Below are 17,072 nucleotides of genomic sequence, written 5' to 3'. Positions count from 1 at the left end.
CACATAATGATGGCCAAAATGAAGGAGTCGAAGAAATTACTTTCTTTCACTTTCCCGACGGATATCATAATTCACCAAAATGCCTGCCAGTAGCCCCAGACAGACAAGCAGCCAAAGTCGAGACCAAAAATAAATAAGCCAGACGACCAAGTTGGAAAATGATTTCAATTAAAACCAAAAAAAAATATATATATCCACAAACGAAGCGTAAAATTAAGAAAAAAATTTACATACAACCTGAACATGGGAATGGGGAAGGTGAAGAGGGAGGGGGGATGAAATATCATATATTATCCTCTTACCTTATTCGGTGATATATGCCAAGATCTTCTTGTGCCACGACCCTGTATGGAGGAAATTTCTCCATTGCCCGTCACTGCTCCTCCACCATTTCCTGTTGAACTTATGGAACCATTCTCATAGATCTCTGCCGAGCATATGGAACTATTCAAGGTGGCTGTGCTGGCTGCCAATGATGGTATCGGTGAGCTGGCCGGCGATGGTGAGAAACAGCCCGAATCGTATGAGTTCATTATGCGTAACCGGTTGCCCGGGCATAGACCCTGTAAAAAGACGAAAAAAAAATCAATTAAGATTTGAGTAATTCCAGATTTTCAATTCATTAAACTTCATGTCTTAATAATATCTTTAATATTACAGATACACGTATTTGAAGAAGTTGTAGCAAAACTTGAATGAATTCCATACTAAGAATATTCAATTTAACCCCAAAATTTGATTTTGGGTCATTTTAGCCGAGACTAATTTATGCTAAATTGTTTTTTCTTTGAACTACAAAATAAAGTGAATTGAATTTCCCGACGAATGACTCTTGATGACTTTGATGACTCGCAAAAAAAAAAACAAGTATTTTTAAGCAAAATTCTTGTTTTTCTCATAGTTTCTTGAAAATTTGTTATCTTTTTTTTTAATTATTAAACAAAATTTTGTAGTTATGTGAAAATATTCTCAGGCTCTATCAATCATTTATACAAGATATCTATACTATATAAAAAATGCTCATTGAATTCAATTGATTTTGATTGCCTTTTAATTAACTCAATGCTAAATGCATTATTTATGGCAAAAATGTTTAAAAATATAAATTTTTTTCTATTATAAATGAATGCAATTTTTGGATATATACACATACATATATATATATTTCTATATACGATGCGTTTTTTTTTTTTTCATATGTGGAAATTGTCAACATGTGTTTTTGGTTTCCTTTTTCTTTTAGAGCTATAAAAAAAAAAGAAATAACATAAAAAAAACACTTCACTGGCGCTGAATAAATTTATGCGAAAAGTTTTATGATTTTTTGTTGTTGTCTTTTTTTTTTGTAAAGTTTTTGCGTTATAAATATTTTGTTGTTGCTTGTTGGTCGCCAACTCAATTGGCCGTTTTTGGGTTAATTGTTTCCATTAAAAAGTGGCGGCTACTTTTTAATTAACAACAATTGGCCGACAAAGAGTAGTCGTAGTAGTAGTCGTAATATACAATGTATATCATATCCATGTACATATGTATATAGTTTATAATAAACGATACTAGAGAGATCGTTGGCAACTGTTTTTTTTTTTTTTTGTTGTTGTGATTTCCATTTTTGATATATGTTTTGACACCATCTCACTCACTAACTGATCACTGATCCATTGCTCACTGATCACACTGATCGCCCATGAGTGTTGGCTTGGCAATTGAGTTGTTAATTAAAATGTTAAAATGTTGTTGTTGTTGTTGTTGTTGGGGGACGTGCAGAAATTTCATTTCGCTTAGTTATTATACTACTCTATACTAGTGTATAGACATAGTTTGGATTTCTGTTTTAGTGTTAATCAGTTTTTGCTTGTATTCTGTTTTTTTTGTTTTTTGTTTTCGAAAGGTTGTTGCTAACTAATCAGAGCAACACAGTCAAGGTTAGAATTTGAGAGCGTGTGATCATTAATAAGTCTCAAGATTGGGGCCAACATAAAATCAAGAATTTGACATGGGAATCGTTTGAACGAAATATCATACCTAATATCATATTTATGAATGGAACCTTATGAAATGATCAATCAATATGACAGGCCAATAATGGGGGAATGGTTAAAATTGGCAATATAACGTATACGCCATGTATTATAATTAGTAAGGGATTAAAATTTAAAAAAGGTATTTATCCCATTTTGCAATATATAGTCAAGACAAATGATTAACTTAAATGATCAAGAAATGAACCAATGGAAAATATTCTATAGTTTTTTTAGTAAGTTTCTACACATACATATATGTATTGTATATATCTTCTGGCCCATTTATTGGTTATCTTGAACTGTTTCCCTTTTATGTATATGATGATGATGTGTTTGAAACATTTCTCTGCACTTTGTAAGGCAATCAAAATGAAAACAAACAACTTCGACCTATTTTTTTACTATGCACTTCCCAAGAGAAAGAAGAGAAACAGAAAAACTGTGGGTAATCCACTGAGCATTAGGGGTATTATGATTATTATTATTATTACAGCTGCACATACAATTAAAGTGCCAAAAATGAAATTTATATGCACGCATCGAAGAGATGAAATGAAATGAGTTGCGAGAAGAGATGTGAGGAGATGGCATGGAGTGGTGGATAATTGAAGGCAAACTGGAGTCATTCCCGCATGCTGCTCCGGCTTGTGGGCCACGTGCCAATAATCATTTGCCGGATGATGCTGAGTATATGATGATGATCATGATCATCATCATCAACGTCAGTCTCATTGCAGCAATGCAGAGCACAAAAAAAAAAAAAAACACAATTACAAAAAAATTCAATTATAAATTCAAATGGTTTTCAAGTGGCATTTTCTACTGCAAATTGAAATGTGTGTGAAATGAAGCAAATGCCTTCAATTACTTAATCTTTTAATTACAAAAACACAAGAAATCTGAAAATAAAAATTATGGTAAACTCACCTGACGATTGTATAGAGAGCATAGCCACCAGCCCTTGATGCCTTCCGTGTCCTGTTCGATTACAGTTAGCATATCGCCCTTCTTGAAGGTCAATTCATCTGGCGTATCCGCATAATTATCATAAATGGCCTTTGCATATAATTTCTGCAAATAAATCAAGAGCAAAAAAAAAGAAAAGAGAATATAACAATTAAAATTCAGGTTCTTTATCACAAGAAAATAAAAAGAAAAAAAACACCAGAAAAGAAAAAAAAAATTGAGTTTACCAAGTTGAAACAAAATGCCGCCATACAATTTCATTGGAATTCTCAAAGACGTGCAGCCACTGACCGACCCCGACTTTTGAAACTCCATCTAAATATGTGCAAAAAACAGATTTCCCCCCTCGACCCACCCTCCTCCACCTTCCTTACCCTTCTCGGCCCCATGACAAAAGCAAACCCCATCATTCACAAGAACCCCAGACGAGTTCACTTTACTATGCTTCTTTTCATTTTCGGTAGGTAGTCAGCGAAATTTTTTTTTTGGCAAAAACATAAATCGCCGTTAAAACTGAGCAAAAAAAAAAAAGAAGTGCACAAACGGCAAAAGAATAAGCAAAGACAATAGCAACAAATACATACATTCCATGGGATTAATCAAAGAGAAAAACTTTTAGATACCCTGTGATCAAGTGTGGGATAAAAAAAGACTTGATGCATTTTATACCTTTGCTTTCTTCTTATTACTTTGAAACTAACAAGGAGTTTGAAAAATATATAACATACTATTCATTTCTCTATAATTTCTTTCTAGACCATTTGGGCTATATTTTGTTTCAAATCTGATATCAGATATAAAGTTCAGGGTGTTTCGCATCACTTTAAGCATAGTCTTCTCGGAGTTTCAATAATCTTTAAAGTTTTTGTCAATAGCCTAATAAGCTGAGTGTATTACCTTAATGAAAGTCAAAGAATAAGCTTAAAGTAAAAACGATTAAAGAAAAAGAGTAAAACTGCCATGAGAGAAACGTCCCATAAAGTTATCGATTGAATATTCTCCTTTTTATTTTTTGGGTTATTACAAAATAAAAAGAGTTGACAAAAAAGTATCAATTCTTTGAGCAGAAAACTGGCTTAATGAGAACTTACTGTAAATGAGATAGCAGAATGCATATATGACCTCATAAAATACTAAGGAGTATACAGTCATATAGTCTTAACAAAAGAAAAGGATCATATAATATAATATAAGCCAATATAATATTGGCATTATCGATTATCAATCAAAAAAAATTTCTCTTCTCTAAAAATCAGGTGGCTTTGAGTACTGAGAAATTAAACAATGAGCAAACTTTTGTCTCAACTTGTTTCTAAAATGGATTCCCTTTGTTTTTGTCTACATGAATCAATTTCATCACAGGTTAAGAATAGAAAAGCCTTGACAAAGGATTTAAGACCCTTCGTCTTACGTAAGAAACCAATTTGAGAATATTGAAATACTCTTACTACTTATTAAATACAGGGTATACCTCAAGGCACAGAAAACAAAAGGAAAAAAAGGCAATGAACGAATTTCGTATTGTTGTTTCTGTTGTTTTAAGCTCATGCGGTGAGCTCGCTTCATTAGTTTACCTGGAATTTCAGGTCAACTTTAGGTTGGCTGCGATTTTTGTTGTCAGTTGTTAGAGATTTGCAAATTAACAAACGAGGTAAGACAACTAGAATCTTGAAACACTCGAAAATTAAATCAATAATAAATGATATTTAAGACATGGCAGGGAAAATTATATTACTGTGACAAGGAAATGTGTGTGTGTGTGTGTGTGTGTGTAAAAGGTTGCCTTTGTTTAAATTTGAAACCAAACTAATTGTATTTTGATGTCTTTTTAAATTAAATCAAAATCATTTATATGGGCAAACGTTAAATTGTATTGTTATAATGCATTGATTTCAAATTCCTATACAATTAAGATTACAATTTACTTGATTGTTCTCATGGAGAGGCGAATGTTTTATTTTCTTTTCTTTTTCTTCTTCTTCTACTTTTAACTTTTGCCCTAAGTCATTTATCAACATTCCTCTTTTTCTCTTCACTTCGAAGTTAATCACTTAAAAAAGTTTCAATTTCCCGTGTATCTAACTGCCTGACCACGCTTGTATACAGACATATATAGATCTGGGCAAAGGTTTCTTCAATGAATGAATATCCAAGTCGATATATGTTGTATATCTCTCTGTGTGTGTTTGTGTGTATCTGTGTCGGTCTCGGGTTAAGCGTGTTGCTTTTAATTTCGCCACCGCATCGAACAACAGCAACAGAAAAATCTAAAAGCGAACCCAAACCAAAAGCCGTGACTGTGCGGCACTTGGAGGTAAAAAAAAAAACCTCCTTCACCTTTTACCAAATCACATGCCTCTCGCCCTTCCCCCTTCCCTACCCTGCTCGACCCCCTTGCCCCCTTGCTATTACCCACCCGCCTAACCGCCTTCATTTAATATGAGCTGAGCGGATATCGCATAGAGGAGCAAAACGACGACGATTACAACAATATCGCAGTGTTGGATCGTTGTTGAACTTTCAACTCTGGTTGAGGAGTTGTATTTTTTTGTTGCCGCTGTTGTTGCTGTTATTGTTGGATTTTACTTGAAACCCGTTTTCCAAATTTCGAAAGCTGAAACCGTTCCAAATGTCAAAAAGGAAAATGAGCGCACTTGAAACGTCACACAATGACACTTGAACGTCGTCGCATTGATCAAACAAACAAGAAGAAAACCAGAAAATAAAAAATATAGGTATGTATATATACATATATATCTTCTGCTTCGAGTTGTCAAAGTGCTTGATTTTACTCTCTCTCTCTCTCTCTCTCTGGGTTAAGGAAATTTACGTTGTTTTTTGTTGTATTTTCTTGTGGTTATTTGTCTCTGTATCTTGCTGCCTGTGACTAACAACCCAATGCTAATTGAAAAGACAAATATTTAATATTGTGAGGATTGGAAATTGAAGTTCCGCTTGAGAAAATGACAGAGACAGAGAGAGAGAAAGAGAGAACTCAATGGGTTTGTTGTTTGCACGATCAAGTTTAATTGGTTTGTTTAGGGCAATGTTAGAGAAACGTCTTGGGTTAGAGAAGTTTGGGGCTCAGTTTTATGCATACAAAATGCTTCACATAAATCTGCCAAAAAAAGAAAAAAAAAAAATCTGAAAACCCAAAAATTTAATAAAAACAATTTCTGTCTGGAGGCAGTTTCGGCATAAGTTTGCATACATATACATATATGTATGTATGTGTGTATGTACATATGTATGTATGTACTTCCTTTCATTTAATGCTCACAATGTGAAAGAGCTCTACAGCGATTTATTGTTTTTAATGGGCTCACGTATGTGTAGTATGACTCTTTGACTGAACACTGACCACTGACAGAACGACCAAACGACCGACCAACCGTCCACATAACTATAAGCATACCAATTCATCATAAACTTGCAAAAAACAAGTCGACTATGACATACCCTCACATGATGCTAACGACTTTTCTATACAGACCCTTACCCATCATTACAAGAATTCAATAACTGAAGATATATCTGTTCGATAGAGGATCTTTCTTTCCCTATCCCTTAATGATGTTTCATACCCCTGTCTATGTAGTCCTAGTAAAGACACACCTTAAATAAACGTTTTACTTGATTTTTTGAATACATTTCGTTCTGAATTCTTCAAGAAAGAAACTGAGTTTATTAGTTTTAAAGACAAATTCAAGCAAATTTTATCTTTTCTTGAATGGATTACTAAAAAAAAGGTTGAAAACTCAAAGTACTAGATGGGTAGCAGTTGCCCTATCCTGTCTAGACACCCTTTATAATATACGTTTTTTTCAATTTTTTAAACAACAAAAAATACACATAAAATGAAACTTAAGAATTGTGAGTTTTTTTCTCAAGTAAGTAAGTAATTCGTTAAAAGGTTATTCAACTAAAAAAAAAAAAAGAAAAGACAACAACAAATACGCACACACACACACAAAAGAAACTGTAGATACAATAGAGATTTTAATCCCATCTACAAGTCTATATATAGAGATATACATATCTTCTACTCGTTTATGACAATCTAGTTTCATTGTCACACAATTATCACAGAATTTCATTGGCCTTTGAATACTTTAAAGAAAGTCTTTCTCCCTCCTCACCCTCTCTGAAAGTGAATAAGGCGTTTAATCTAGCCATCTAACTATCTTAAAGTGCACTTGCTTGAGGAATTTCAACTTTAGTAAAAGAAACTGCAAATTGACATGTGTCTTACAGTTGAGTTGTTTGAGTGGGTGGTGGATTGGTCGAATGAATGAATGAATGAATATCAATTGCACTTTTCAGTGACTCGATTACAGGCTCAGTGAGTTTTGATCTACCCTATGTAAATATTAACCCAAGATGACATCTATCGCCATCTCTTTTTCTCTATATATGTATATATGTAGGAGAATCTTATGCACTTGTCAATGCAATTTAACTCACAATATTTTCTCAGTTTTTGGCTTGGGAATGGAACGTGTTTTTATCTTGTCTTGACTCTGAGTTGGGGAATTTATTTTTTTGTTTTTTTTTTTTTTGACAGTTTTTATTTTTATTGTTTTTCTTGTTGTATTTTTTTTTGCACACGACGACTTGACGAAATGTGGCATAAACATTTTGTTTATTTTTGAGCTTTTTGGAATAACAAAAAAAAAAAAACCAGTTCAATGCGACATATGGCGTTTTATGTATATGTCTTTTTGCAGACAAATAAGTTTTTTATTTCGCTGTTGAGTTTAACTTGAAAAGACAGAAAAGCATTTAATATCAGCCAATGAAAAAAAACAGTCCAAAGGTTTCAAAAACCTTCAAAAACCTTCAAAAACCTCAGAAGCCAAAGGTGACGCATCCAATGAATGCTAAAAATAGTCATAGATTCAGTTTTTTCTTATACCCTTTAACAAAAGGTTGAGAAGAAATTATTTATCACATGAAGAAACTTCTCACCTTTAATGATTAAACCAATTCAAGGGTATATAAACTTCGTATTTGATTGTTTCTACTTTTTGATTTTATTAATTAAGAAAGCCAAAATGTTTATCTGTCACGCCAAATGGCTGAACTTATCAACTGTCAGTCATTTAGATTTCTACATACACTTTTTTTCTATGTATATATATATACCTATATATATTCGATAAAAAACTTGTCTACACATTACAGTTAATTGTTGAATTCGATTCAGAGTCGCTCCTTAATTTTTGGCAATCATTTTTAATGCGGTTAATGGCTCTTGAAAATCACAATTGTCATCTTTTTTTTTTTTTTTTTGCTTTTTCTTCATTGAGCTTGAAGCTCAATCAACGAACTTAACAAACTTCATTTTCAAGTGCCTCATTAAGACATTTTGCAGGCTTCTGCCAACATTCGCCAACTCTCAATTCCTCACTTTATCAATGTTGACTTGCTAAACAAGGAGCATAAATGTTGACTTGGGTATAAGAAACGAAAAAAAAGGTATAAAACAAATGTGAATGACTTTTAAATTTTGGTTTTATGTGATGGCTAAAAGACAACTCCTTATTGGTAAATTTGTTTCAGACTTAATTTTTAAATTAAGGTTTTAAGCCTCAAACATATTTATTGTTTAGGAATTGATAGCTATTCTTATCAATAAATTTGTTCAAAATAGACTTGTTTTTTTTTTTTGGCTTTTCATTTCAATTCTGTACAATTCGACAGCTGTCATAAAGATAAAGTTTGATTATTTGCCGAATTTAAAGTTAGTCAGTTGTTATAAATTTGCAATCTTTAAGTATGGGTCATAAACCAATTTACACTCTAATACTAAATATATATCGTATAAGTATATATTCCAAATACCCAAATGGTTTTTTGTAATATTTTCGTTGAAGTGCCAACCTAATTTGCATTCCAGGTAAAAAAAGGTAAATAACTGAATGTGGTCCACCTGTTATTTGGCCAGTTACAAAAAAAAAGTGACTCATAAAAGAGTCATCAGTACAAATATTGCCTAAAGTGTAAAGCCTCTTAGCATCAAACAAAGAAAAATTTAGTATTTAAAAGAAACCGAAACTGTTGACGGTTCCAATTAAAGAACAAATAAACATCTTTTCTCTCTCTCTCTCTCTCTCTCTCTCATAAACATATAATCACAAAAGATAAAAAATATAAATGTATATGCATATGAGAGGCACAAACAAATTGTCGACCTTGGCAAAATTTCAAGTTAAAGCTACGCAAAAACGTTGCAAAACTTCCCCATATAAAAGAGGAAACAACTATACAATTGTGCCCCTATGAATCAACCAACAAAATACACACATATACATATATAAAACTTAACAACAAAATCGATTTCGAAGCGTGTCTGTGAAATTGAAACGAGTGTTGTTTCTTTTATTTTCTACAGAATTATTATTGTTGTTCCTATTCCCAAATGCAATTGCAAACAATATAAAAAATAATACAAAAAAAAAACCCTTGCGGTTACTGAACAACAGCCATAAAACTCTTTTAACAAAAGATCAATCGTTCGATAAAAAAGAAACAAAATAAAACTTCAGCCATTAAATATTAAAAACACACAAACAAAAAAAAAAAAAATACATCGTACAAATGTGTCCCAGGCTAAAATGATTTGATTTGACTTCTTCCCTCAAGGCAAATAATTTCAACCAATTAAAATGTTGTATAAAAGACAATGAGAGAGAGAGAGAAAAAACCAGAGGGCCGGGGCTAACTTTGACCGCGTCAAAGTTTGTATACCCTTGCAAGTTTTTTGAGTAAAAGGTCTAATATTTGCGAAAGAGCAGCTTAGGAAATAACGAAGTTATTGATCAAAGTCACTGTTCACCACCGATTGTTCCTATGGGAGCTATATGATATAGTCGCCCGATCTTAATCAAATTTGGCACAGTCATAAATAGTTATGCTAAACTGAGAAATATAAATTTTTATGACAATTGCTTCAAAAGTAACGAAGTAATTGACAAAAGTCACTGTTTTCGAAAGATCGTTCCTATGGGAGCTATATGATATAGTCACCCGATCTTGATCAAATTTGTCATAGTCGTTTATATGTGTAATTAACTCACCAATATTAAATTTCACGACAATAGCTCAAAAAATAACGAAGTTATTAAGAAAAGTCACTGTTCGTGACTTTGGCGTTTGTATGGGAGCTATATGATATAGTGATCCGATCCGGCTGAATCCGAGATATACAACGCCTGCAGTATATACAAGCCTACATGCAAAATTTCAGCTCTGTAGCTCCAACGGTCTATGAGGAGTTTGCGTTGATCCAGACGGACGGACGGACGGACGGACGGACGGACGGACGGACGGACGGACGGACGGACGGACGGACATGGCTATTTGAACTCGTCTCGTCGTGCTGATCAAGAATATATATACTTTATATGGTCGGAGATGCTTCCTTCTATGCGTTGCACACTTCTGACCAAAATTAATATACCCTTTTTGCAAGGGTATAATAACATAAAATATGCACAAGACATAAACATATTTGAAAAATTCAGTCAAGAAGCAAATACATGGACATAAAATGACTCCCTCAGGCTGAGAGGTTCTTCTTTCTGTTTCATCTGTTTCACTTCATTACGTCTTTACGTCACATGTCTCGGCTTTGGGCTTTGGGCTCTGGGTCTGAGTAGTCATTAACTTCCATTGACTTTCAGATTAAGTAGTTTCAACGTGGAATACCCCCGGACGTGACTCATCTATAGGAATTTACTCATTTACTTTATTTTCTCAAGACGTTTTTTTTTTTTCAATAGTATTTCTAACCAGTTTTCAAGCTCAAAGTGAGAAAAGGGTTTCTGACTTGGCTTGTTTTGTTGCATCTTCAATCTATTTCTGTGTGCACCCACGTTAATACGACAAAGCCTTGAACTTATCTGTCTTCGACTTTGTGTGCGAGTGTGTGTGTGTGTGTGTGTGTTGTACCTTTGAGTTACTTTATCATTCATTTGAAGGCGACTTATGATGGATTACAACAGTTGGCCCACGCAAAAGTCAAATGCTTAAGTCTGTTGCCTTAATGAATGAAAGTGATATGAAAGCTGTCACCGAACGGAAATTATGAAGAGGTATTAATAGCACAAATTAACCCAGAGCTAGCAATATTGAATAATCTTTTTTAAATTTAATACCTTGGTATACATAAGCAAAATCTACCAATTTCTCAATTTTCATAAAAAAAAAAACGGTTTGAAAATTTTTATGTTATACCCAAAAACGCAACATGAATGTCAGATAGTACATGCCTAAATTAAATTCATTATCAAATAGTTGTAATGCATAATTTCAAACATTTCAAAACATATTCTCACACTAGAAATGACTGGGCTTGAGTGGCTGGCAAACAGTTATCAGAAGTAAACATTTAACTGCCCATATCTAGTAGTAATAGTAGTTCAATGCCATTTTCTGTGCAGAATTTACAAGCTAAATGGATGCCATTAAGTATCTTTAACAACTATTCAGCACCTTCCGGGCAAAAAAAAAAAAATGAAGAGGATAAGAGAGGCACAATCAGTGTCTCAGGCCATATATGCATTTTGTAACAACTATGAATGGAGACCTGTTTTAGAAGAGAATGAAATGAGTTTTTCACACACATATGTACATACATATCCGGTGTGGATCATAAAATGGTATATATACATATAAACATTATATCGATAAGCAATTTGTAAACAAGAGCAAGAGAGAGAGAAACATCTACATCAGCCAATTGGAACTAATTAACATATAAAAACAGAAAAAACCAAAAGCAAATCCCTTTTTGAGTCATATGACAAGTGTTTTCAATCAGGTAAACTTGGCACGTAAACACCTATGCCATCTGTGCATTCGGCCTGTGAAAATCCAAAGCAAAATGAAATGATAAGCAAAAGTTAACCACAAGTACATGGAATTCAATGCTGTTAACATGCCAAAAAAAGGGGCTAAGCAACAGGAGTTTTTCCATTTACTCTTCTCCTCTTCTCTGCACTTTATCGCCGAGGTCTTATCTAGTTGAACATTTGTCTTTTGGCCTGCTAGGCACGTCGGGGAAAAGTGCAAAACTGTTGCGCGTTCCCTCCTCTCGTTATCTCGTTGACCACAAGTGCATAATTTCTCATGCAGTTGTTGCTGAACGTTCTGCCATAATCCATTTTGCCTGACATGTTGGCTTAGGTCTTGGCAAAAAAAAAAAAAATGAACTAAAAGACAACAGCAAACAAAACCCAAGCAAATGAAGAGAAAATGACATTTGTGATAAGTATATTACTATTGCAAAATATCTTCAACTATTGCCAATCAGTGACGGTTTAGTCATTATTCAGGGGACCCAACGAAGCGTACTAATTTAATTGCCTTAAAATTATATATTGGCCATTAACTAAATATATTTAAGTAGTTATTCTATCCTTTTATTATGCAATTATTGTTCAATAATTAACGCCTTATGGTTTTTATGATGATGATTTAATAATAGATTGCATTTCGTTTGGCAATTACCAAAAAAAAAAAAGTTTGCAATAAACTGCGGCCTTCAATTGTAACAAGAGGGGCGGGCTTACTTTAGGAATCGCATTGAATGTATATGATATAGTCAACCGATCTTTATAAAATTTGGCATACTCATTGATAAGTTCAAAAACGTAACAAATATCAAATATTATAACAATCGCATTGAATCTATATAGTCAACTGATCTTTATAAGTTCTTTATAAGTTCATTAACCTAACAAATATCAAATATTATGACAAATTCTTGGCAAATATTGTTGGTGATTAATAATTCTGACTAGTGAGTAAGACTTTCAATGTTTATAATTATTTTTTCCTATGTAAGAAGAAGAGGTTTTCCCTAAACTTTAAATAGTTGTTAATTATCAACAATGTTGTCGATTTTTATTAATTTGTTTTATTGATCAATCAAATGAATCACCGAGAAGTAAATATATTTATTATAATTACTATTATTTTCTATTATTATCAACGAGAGTTCGAGAGATATTTTATGTTTTCTATAAATCCAGCCCTGTGCTCGCCAGATGGCGCCAGTGGCACACGATGAGAGCACATGACTCTACATATGACTACCATTTCAATTGTTAGATAACAAATGTCAGTCCAAGTTGCTTGCTGTTCACCTGAGTGGCAAATGTGCTACGCAAATAGATAAAGTGTCTTGTAGAAAGCGAAAGTTTTATTTTTCATTTCATATATATTTTCCACATAGAAATGGTCTCTGTGTATGTGTGTTATTTTATTTTATACTCTTTTTTTAGGGAGAAATTTTTCCATTGAGTAAATTCCAGGTAGGCGCTAAAAGTCATATACTTATATCTTTATAATATATACAAGTGTATATGATATGGCGGAAATCTTTTAAATTATGGTAAACTACACGTAGAGAAATTGTAGCTGAGATGTGTGTGAGACATTCACCATTGTAATCTTGTTGGCAGTAGCTGCTAATTGGCAGTAAGCTTTTAGCCCAGTCTTATAACTGCATTTAAATTGTTCAACAAACGAGAAAAATATTCAAATTGATTAGCCATTGGAAATTTGTTGAATAATTGATACTCGCTTCGATTGTTCATTCAATTGACTTGCCACAATTCATTTTGCCATTTTATTGTAGTAATAGATCATCATATATGCATTTGCTTTCAACGCTTCTCAATGGACTTGGGGTCTGAGGACTTGTACAATCAATTTCAATCGTGGGATTCGTGTTAATTTTTCGTTGTTTTTTTGTTTTTTTTTTTTAAATTGACGCCGCATGCGGAACATTAATTCTAATCAATTTCTCAAACACTTGGCACTAAAAATTAAGTGCCGAAACCAAATGGGACGAGCATATATAAAAAACCAACTAAGCAATATTCAAACATCCATCTATATGGGTTTTGCCTGAGCCTGTCTAGACACAGGAGACAAAAACTGAGACAGAGAGTGAGAAAGGAAGAGAGAGAGAGAGAGAGAGAGAGAGAGAGAACTGTGGGGCGCCCACTTAATCAAGTGAAGGCACACGTAAATGTCCCTAAGGGAGTTTTTCTTTCATTCTTTTAGTTCTCTAACTGCGGTTGGCCTTTTTGGACCCCAGGATACATACATAGATAAACTCCTGGGACATGCGGTTCTTTATCATTTCTGTTTTTCGGGCCTCCTGCAACATAATCGTAATTAATATTAAAGAGACATTTTTTTTCCCTATTTACCAAGATATTTGGTTTTTTCTTTTTGTTTTTGCTGGTTACTATAACAGTTTAGAGATATGTATGTATGTATTTTTTTCTTTTTGAAGTCAATTAAGCCTGATTAGATTTACTGTGGCTATTGATAAGACCTGCCAGCCCTGGACTTGCCCTTATCAATGTCTTTTGGTCACGCCTGACTATAACATTCAATTTACCCGATAAGAAGGGTTTGAAAGGGCCCAAACACCAGAGGCCATGAAAGACGATAGAGGCAACTACATACATGCTACGTGCGTGGTCCCCCTCTGTCTCTCTTTCTCTCCCTCTCTCTCTCTCTCTCTCTCTCTATCTTTTGCTGACGATTGAATGTGAATTTATGGCCTTGGGTGGCAATTATTTATAGCTTCTCACTACTACTTGCTTTTCAATCAATTGAAATTAGCTTTGGCGAAAAATCAACGCAACTCAAGAAAACACCGCGGCGCATCGTTGACTATTAATAACTGATTTTATGCACCAGAGAGAGAAAGAGAGAAAGAGCGAGAGAGAGAGAGAGAGAGAGCGATCACAGTGAACCATTAATTGCAGACCTTCAGTCAAGCGCACGTCCAGTCTCATCCAAGAAGAAGATGTGGGGTAAAAATGAAAATGGAAATTGGCAAGCAAAAAGTTGTAGAAGTGACTATTAATTGCCCTTTAGTCAGCCCAGGCATGGCATTCTGATAGACAGACGAGCCAACAACAACAACAACGATCCTATACCCTGGTCTTGGTCCTGGTCCTGGACTTGGTCAGCTTAGGCAAAAGTGAGACATGTATATATGCTTATACGTGATGATTGCAAAGCTTCTCCGTCTCCGTTCCCCATCTCCAACTTCAATTCCAACTCCAATTTCGACTGAGACTGCTGAATCCTCAACAATCTGCAATCTGCAAACATTCAAAGCCCATGCCACAAGGTAAAGAAGCAAAAAGTGAACGAGAACGGAAAGCCGCGTGTATATATGTATATTTGTATATATCTATAGCAACATGTTTTCCGCTGTTTGCATTTTGAAATCTAAAACCCCAAAGGGGGCGAACCGGCTTGTCTTGAGAGCGTCAATTACTTTTCGCTTTTTTGCGCATTTGGAGCACATTTATTTTAATCTCACCTGTGAATCGTCTCCAGCGGCAGCAGCTGCTGTTGCCCCACCCCGTTCCACCTTTAATTATGGCGTACTTAGTGTCAACGGCTGTTAGACACAACGAAAACTACAAAACTCAAACTAAAACAAGTATTTCTGCAACAAAACAGGATCAAGACCGATATTCAACTTAACCCTGAAGCCATTCGATGATCATGTTCAACTCTTGTAATTAGCTGTTGTTTATTTAATTTCAAGCTTCATAATCAAAAACAAACAATTACCAAGTAACACCGTTTGCATGTGTGTGTATTTTGAGTGCATTTTGCATTTAACATTTGCATTCGCATTTGTCATGTACCGTACGTTTGTCAGCACTTTACCTGTAAACTCGTAAGTAAGCTAATTTATTTTCTGTATTCAAGTTGTGCAAACAATTTTCCATACTCTTGCCCCTAATGGGCATATATGCAGTATAAACTAATATGGCATCTAATGTCCTCTAAGTAGATTAATATTGTTTCAAAATATTTCGTTCATTCAATTTAGTATTTATCAAGTATGCATATCCAAAACTAAGCAGTCGATAGACAATTTTTCATAAGATAAACGAAATTTCTACTTAAAAACCTCTTTTATAAGAGTTCATAGGGATAAAGATTCTATTTTGAGTAAACGAAAACTCTCTCAAGACAAACATATATCAACTAATATCCTTTATCCTCATTACTCACTATATTAACATAGGATAAATCAATTTTCTTTATGAAAATCTTGTTTATAAGAGTTCATTTGGAAAAACAGGCCATCTCAAATTACCCAAAAAGTTGTTTTTAAAACAAATATACGTGAATATTATCCCTTTTAACAGAGCCTTTCTGTACTATTTAGAATTTGTAATTTAATAAGTCCTGTGAATCGTATAATACGAAGATTCAGTTGATAAACAAAAGTGTGAAAGAATTTGCTCAATAAAATTATCCGATTTTTGAAGACCTTTAAGAAAAGGAAGGACAAATTTTTTTTAAATTTATTTAGTTATGAAAGACCTCATCTATAGATTTCTTTTTATTTAATAAAGACACAATAATATTTATTCAAAAACATTCCAGACATTGCGTTTCCAGACAGTTTTCAAATGCTAACCTATTATATTGGCCACTTGTGTATGTATATATATATATATATATATCAAGTCTAAAAGGATTGTATTAGAAAAAATTTGAAGAAATTTTTATTTTTTGACATAATTTTTGTGATAATTTTTTGGCCAGATTTCCAATGGCCACTGAAGAATAAAGAACTTAAATTACAATGTATATTTGAATAATTCGACACATTTTTTAAATGTTTTTGAATAAATTTGGAAATGCTCATCTATTTTATATATTCAAATGACTTATTGACCTCAAGCTGGATGAAATTCAGTTCTGATCCTTTTTAATGTAGGAATTTCTTGCCAACAGATTGAATATAGATTAATATCCTTTTCCAGCAAATTTTGGAGAAAGAAGGGTATTAAAACTACGGCATTATACCTAATGATAGTTGTTGGCCCAACCCTCTGAAATTTTCAGTTTATTCAACTAGTTGGCATGTGTGATGAATGACAAGGTTAAAGTTGAGAAAGTTTAACTCATATATAAATGAATATGTGAGTAATTTTTTCTTGCTTTTTTTTTTTTTTTTTTTTGCAATGCAAAAGAACTGCTAGTTGTGGAAATCTTATCGGCATATTAATGCTATCTAATCGA

At 33.5% G+C, this 17,072-nt stretch overlaps 1 protein-coding gene across 2 annotated transcripts in view; it reads right to left on the bottom strand.

Annotated features, from left to right (window-relative positions):
• Positions 1–17,072, bottom strand: part of LOC6643039 (breast cancer anti-estrogen resistance protein 1) — a 51,886-nt gene that overhangs the window by 8,599 nt on the left and 26,215 nt on the right. For both annotated transcript variants that reach the window (XM_047012251.1, XM_002065933.4), the window contains exons 2-3: positions 2,949–3,092; positions 303–563 (exon numbers count right to left, since the gene is read on the bottom strand). In XM_047012251.1, the coding sequence (XP_046868207.1) occupies positions 303–563; positions 2,949–3,092 (405 nt within the window). The remainder of the gene's footprint in view (positions 1–302; positions 564–2,948; positions 3,093–17,072) is intronic.

Source organism: Drosophila willistoni (assembly GCF_018902025.1).
Source record: "Drosophila willistoni isolate 14030-0811.24 chromosome XR unlocalized genomic scaffold, UCI_dwil_1.1 Seg41, whole genome shotgun sequence".
NCBI lineage: Eukaryota > Metazoa > Arthropoda > Insecta > Diptera > Drosophilidae > Drosophila > Drosophila willistoni.
Note: the sequence above shows the minus strand (reverse complement) of the source record. Positions and strands in the feature narration are given on the sequence as shown.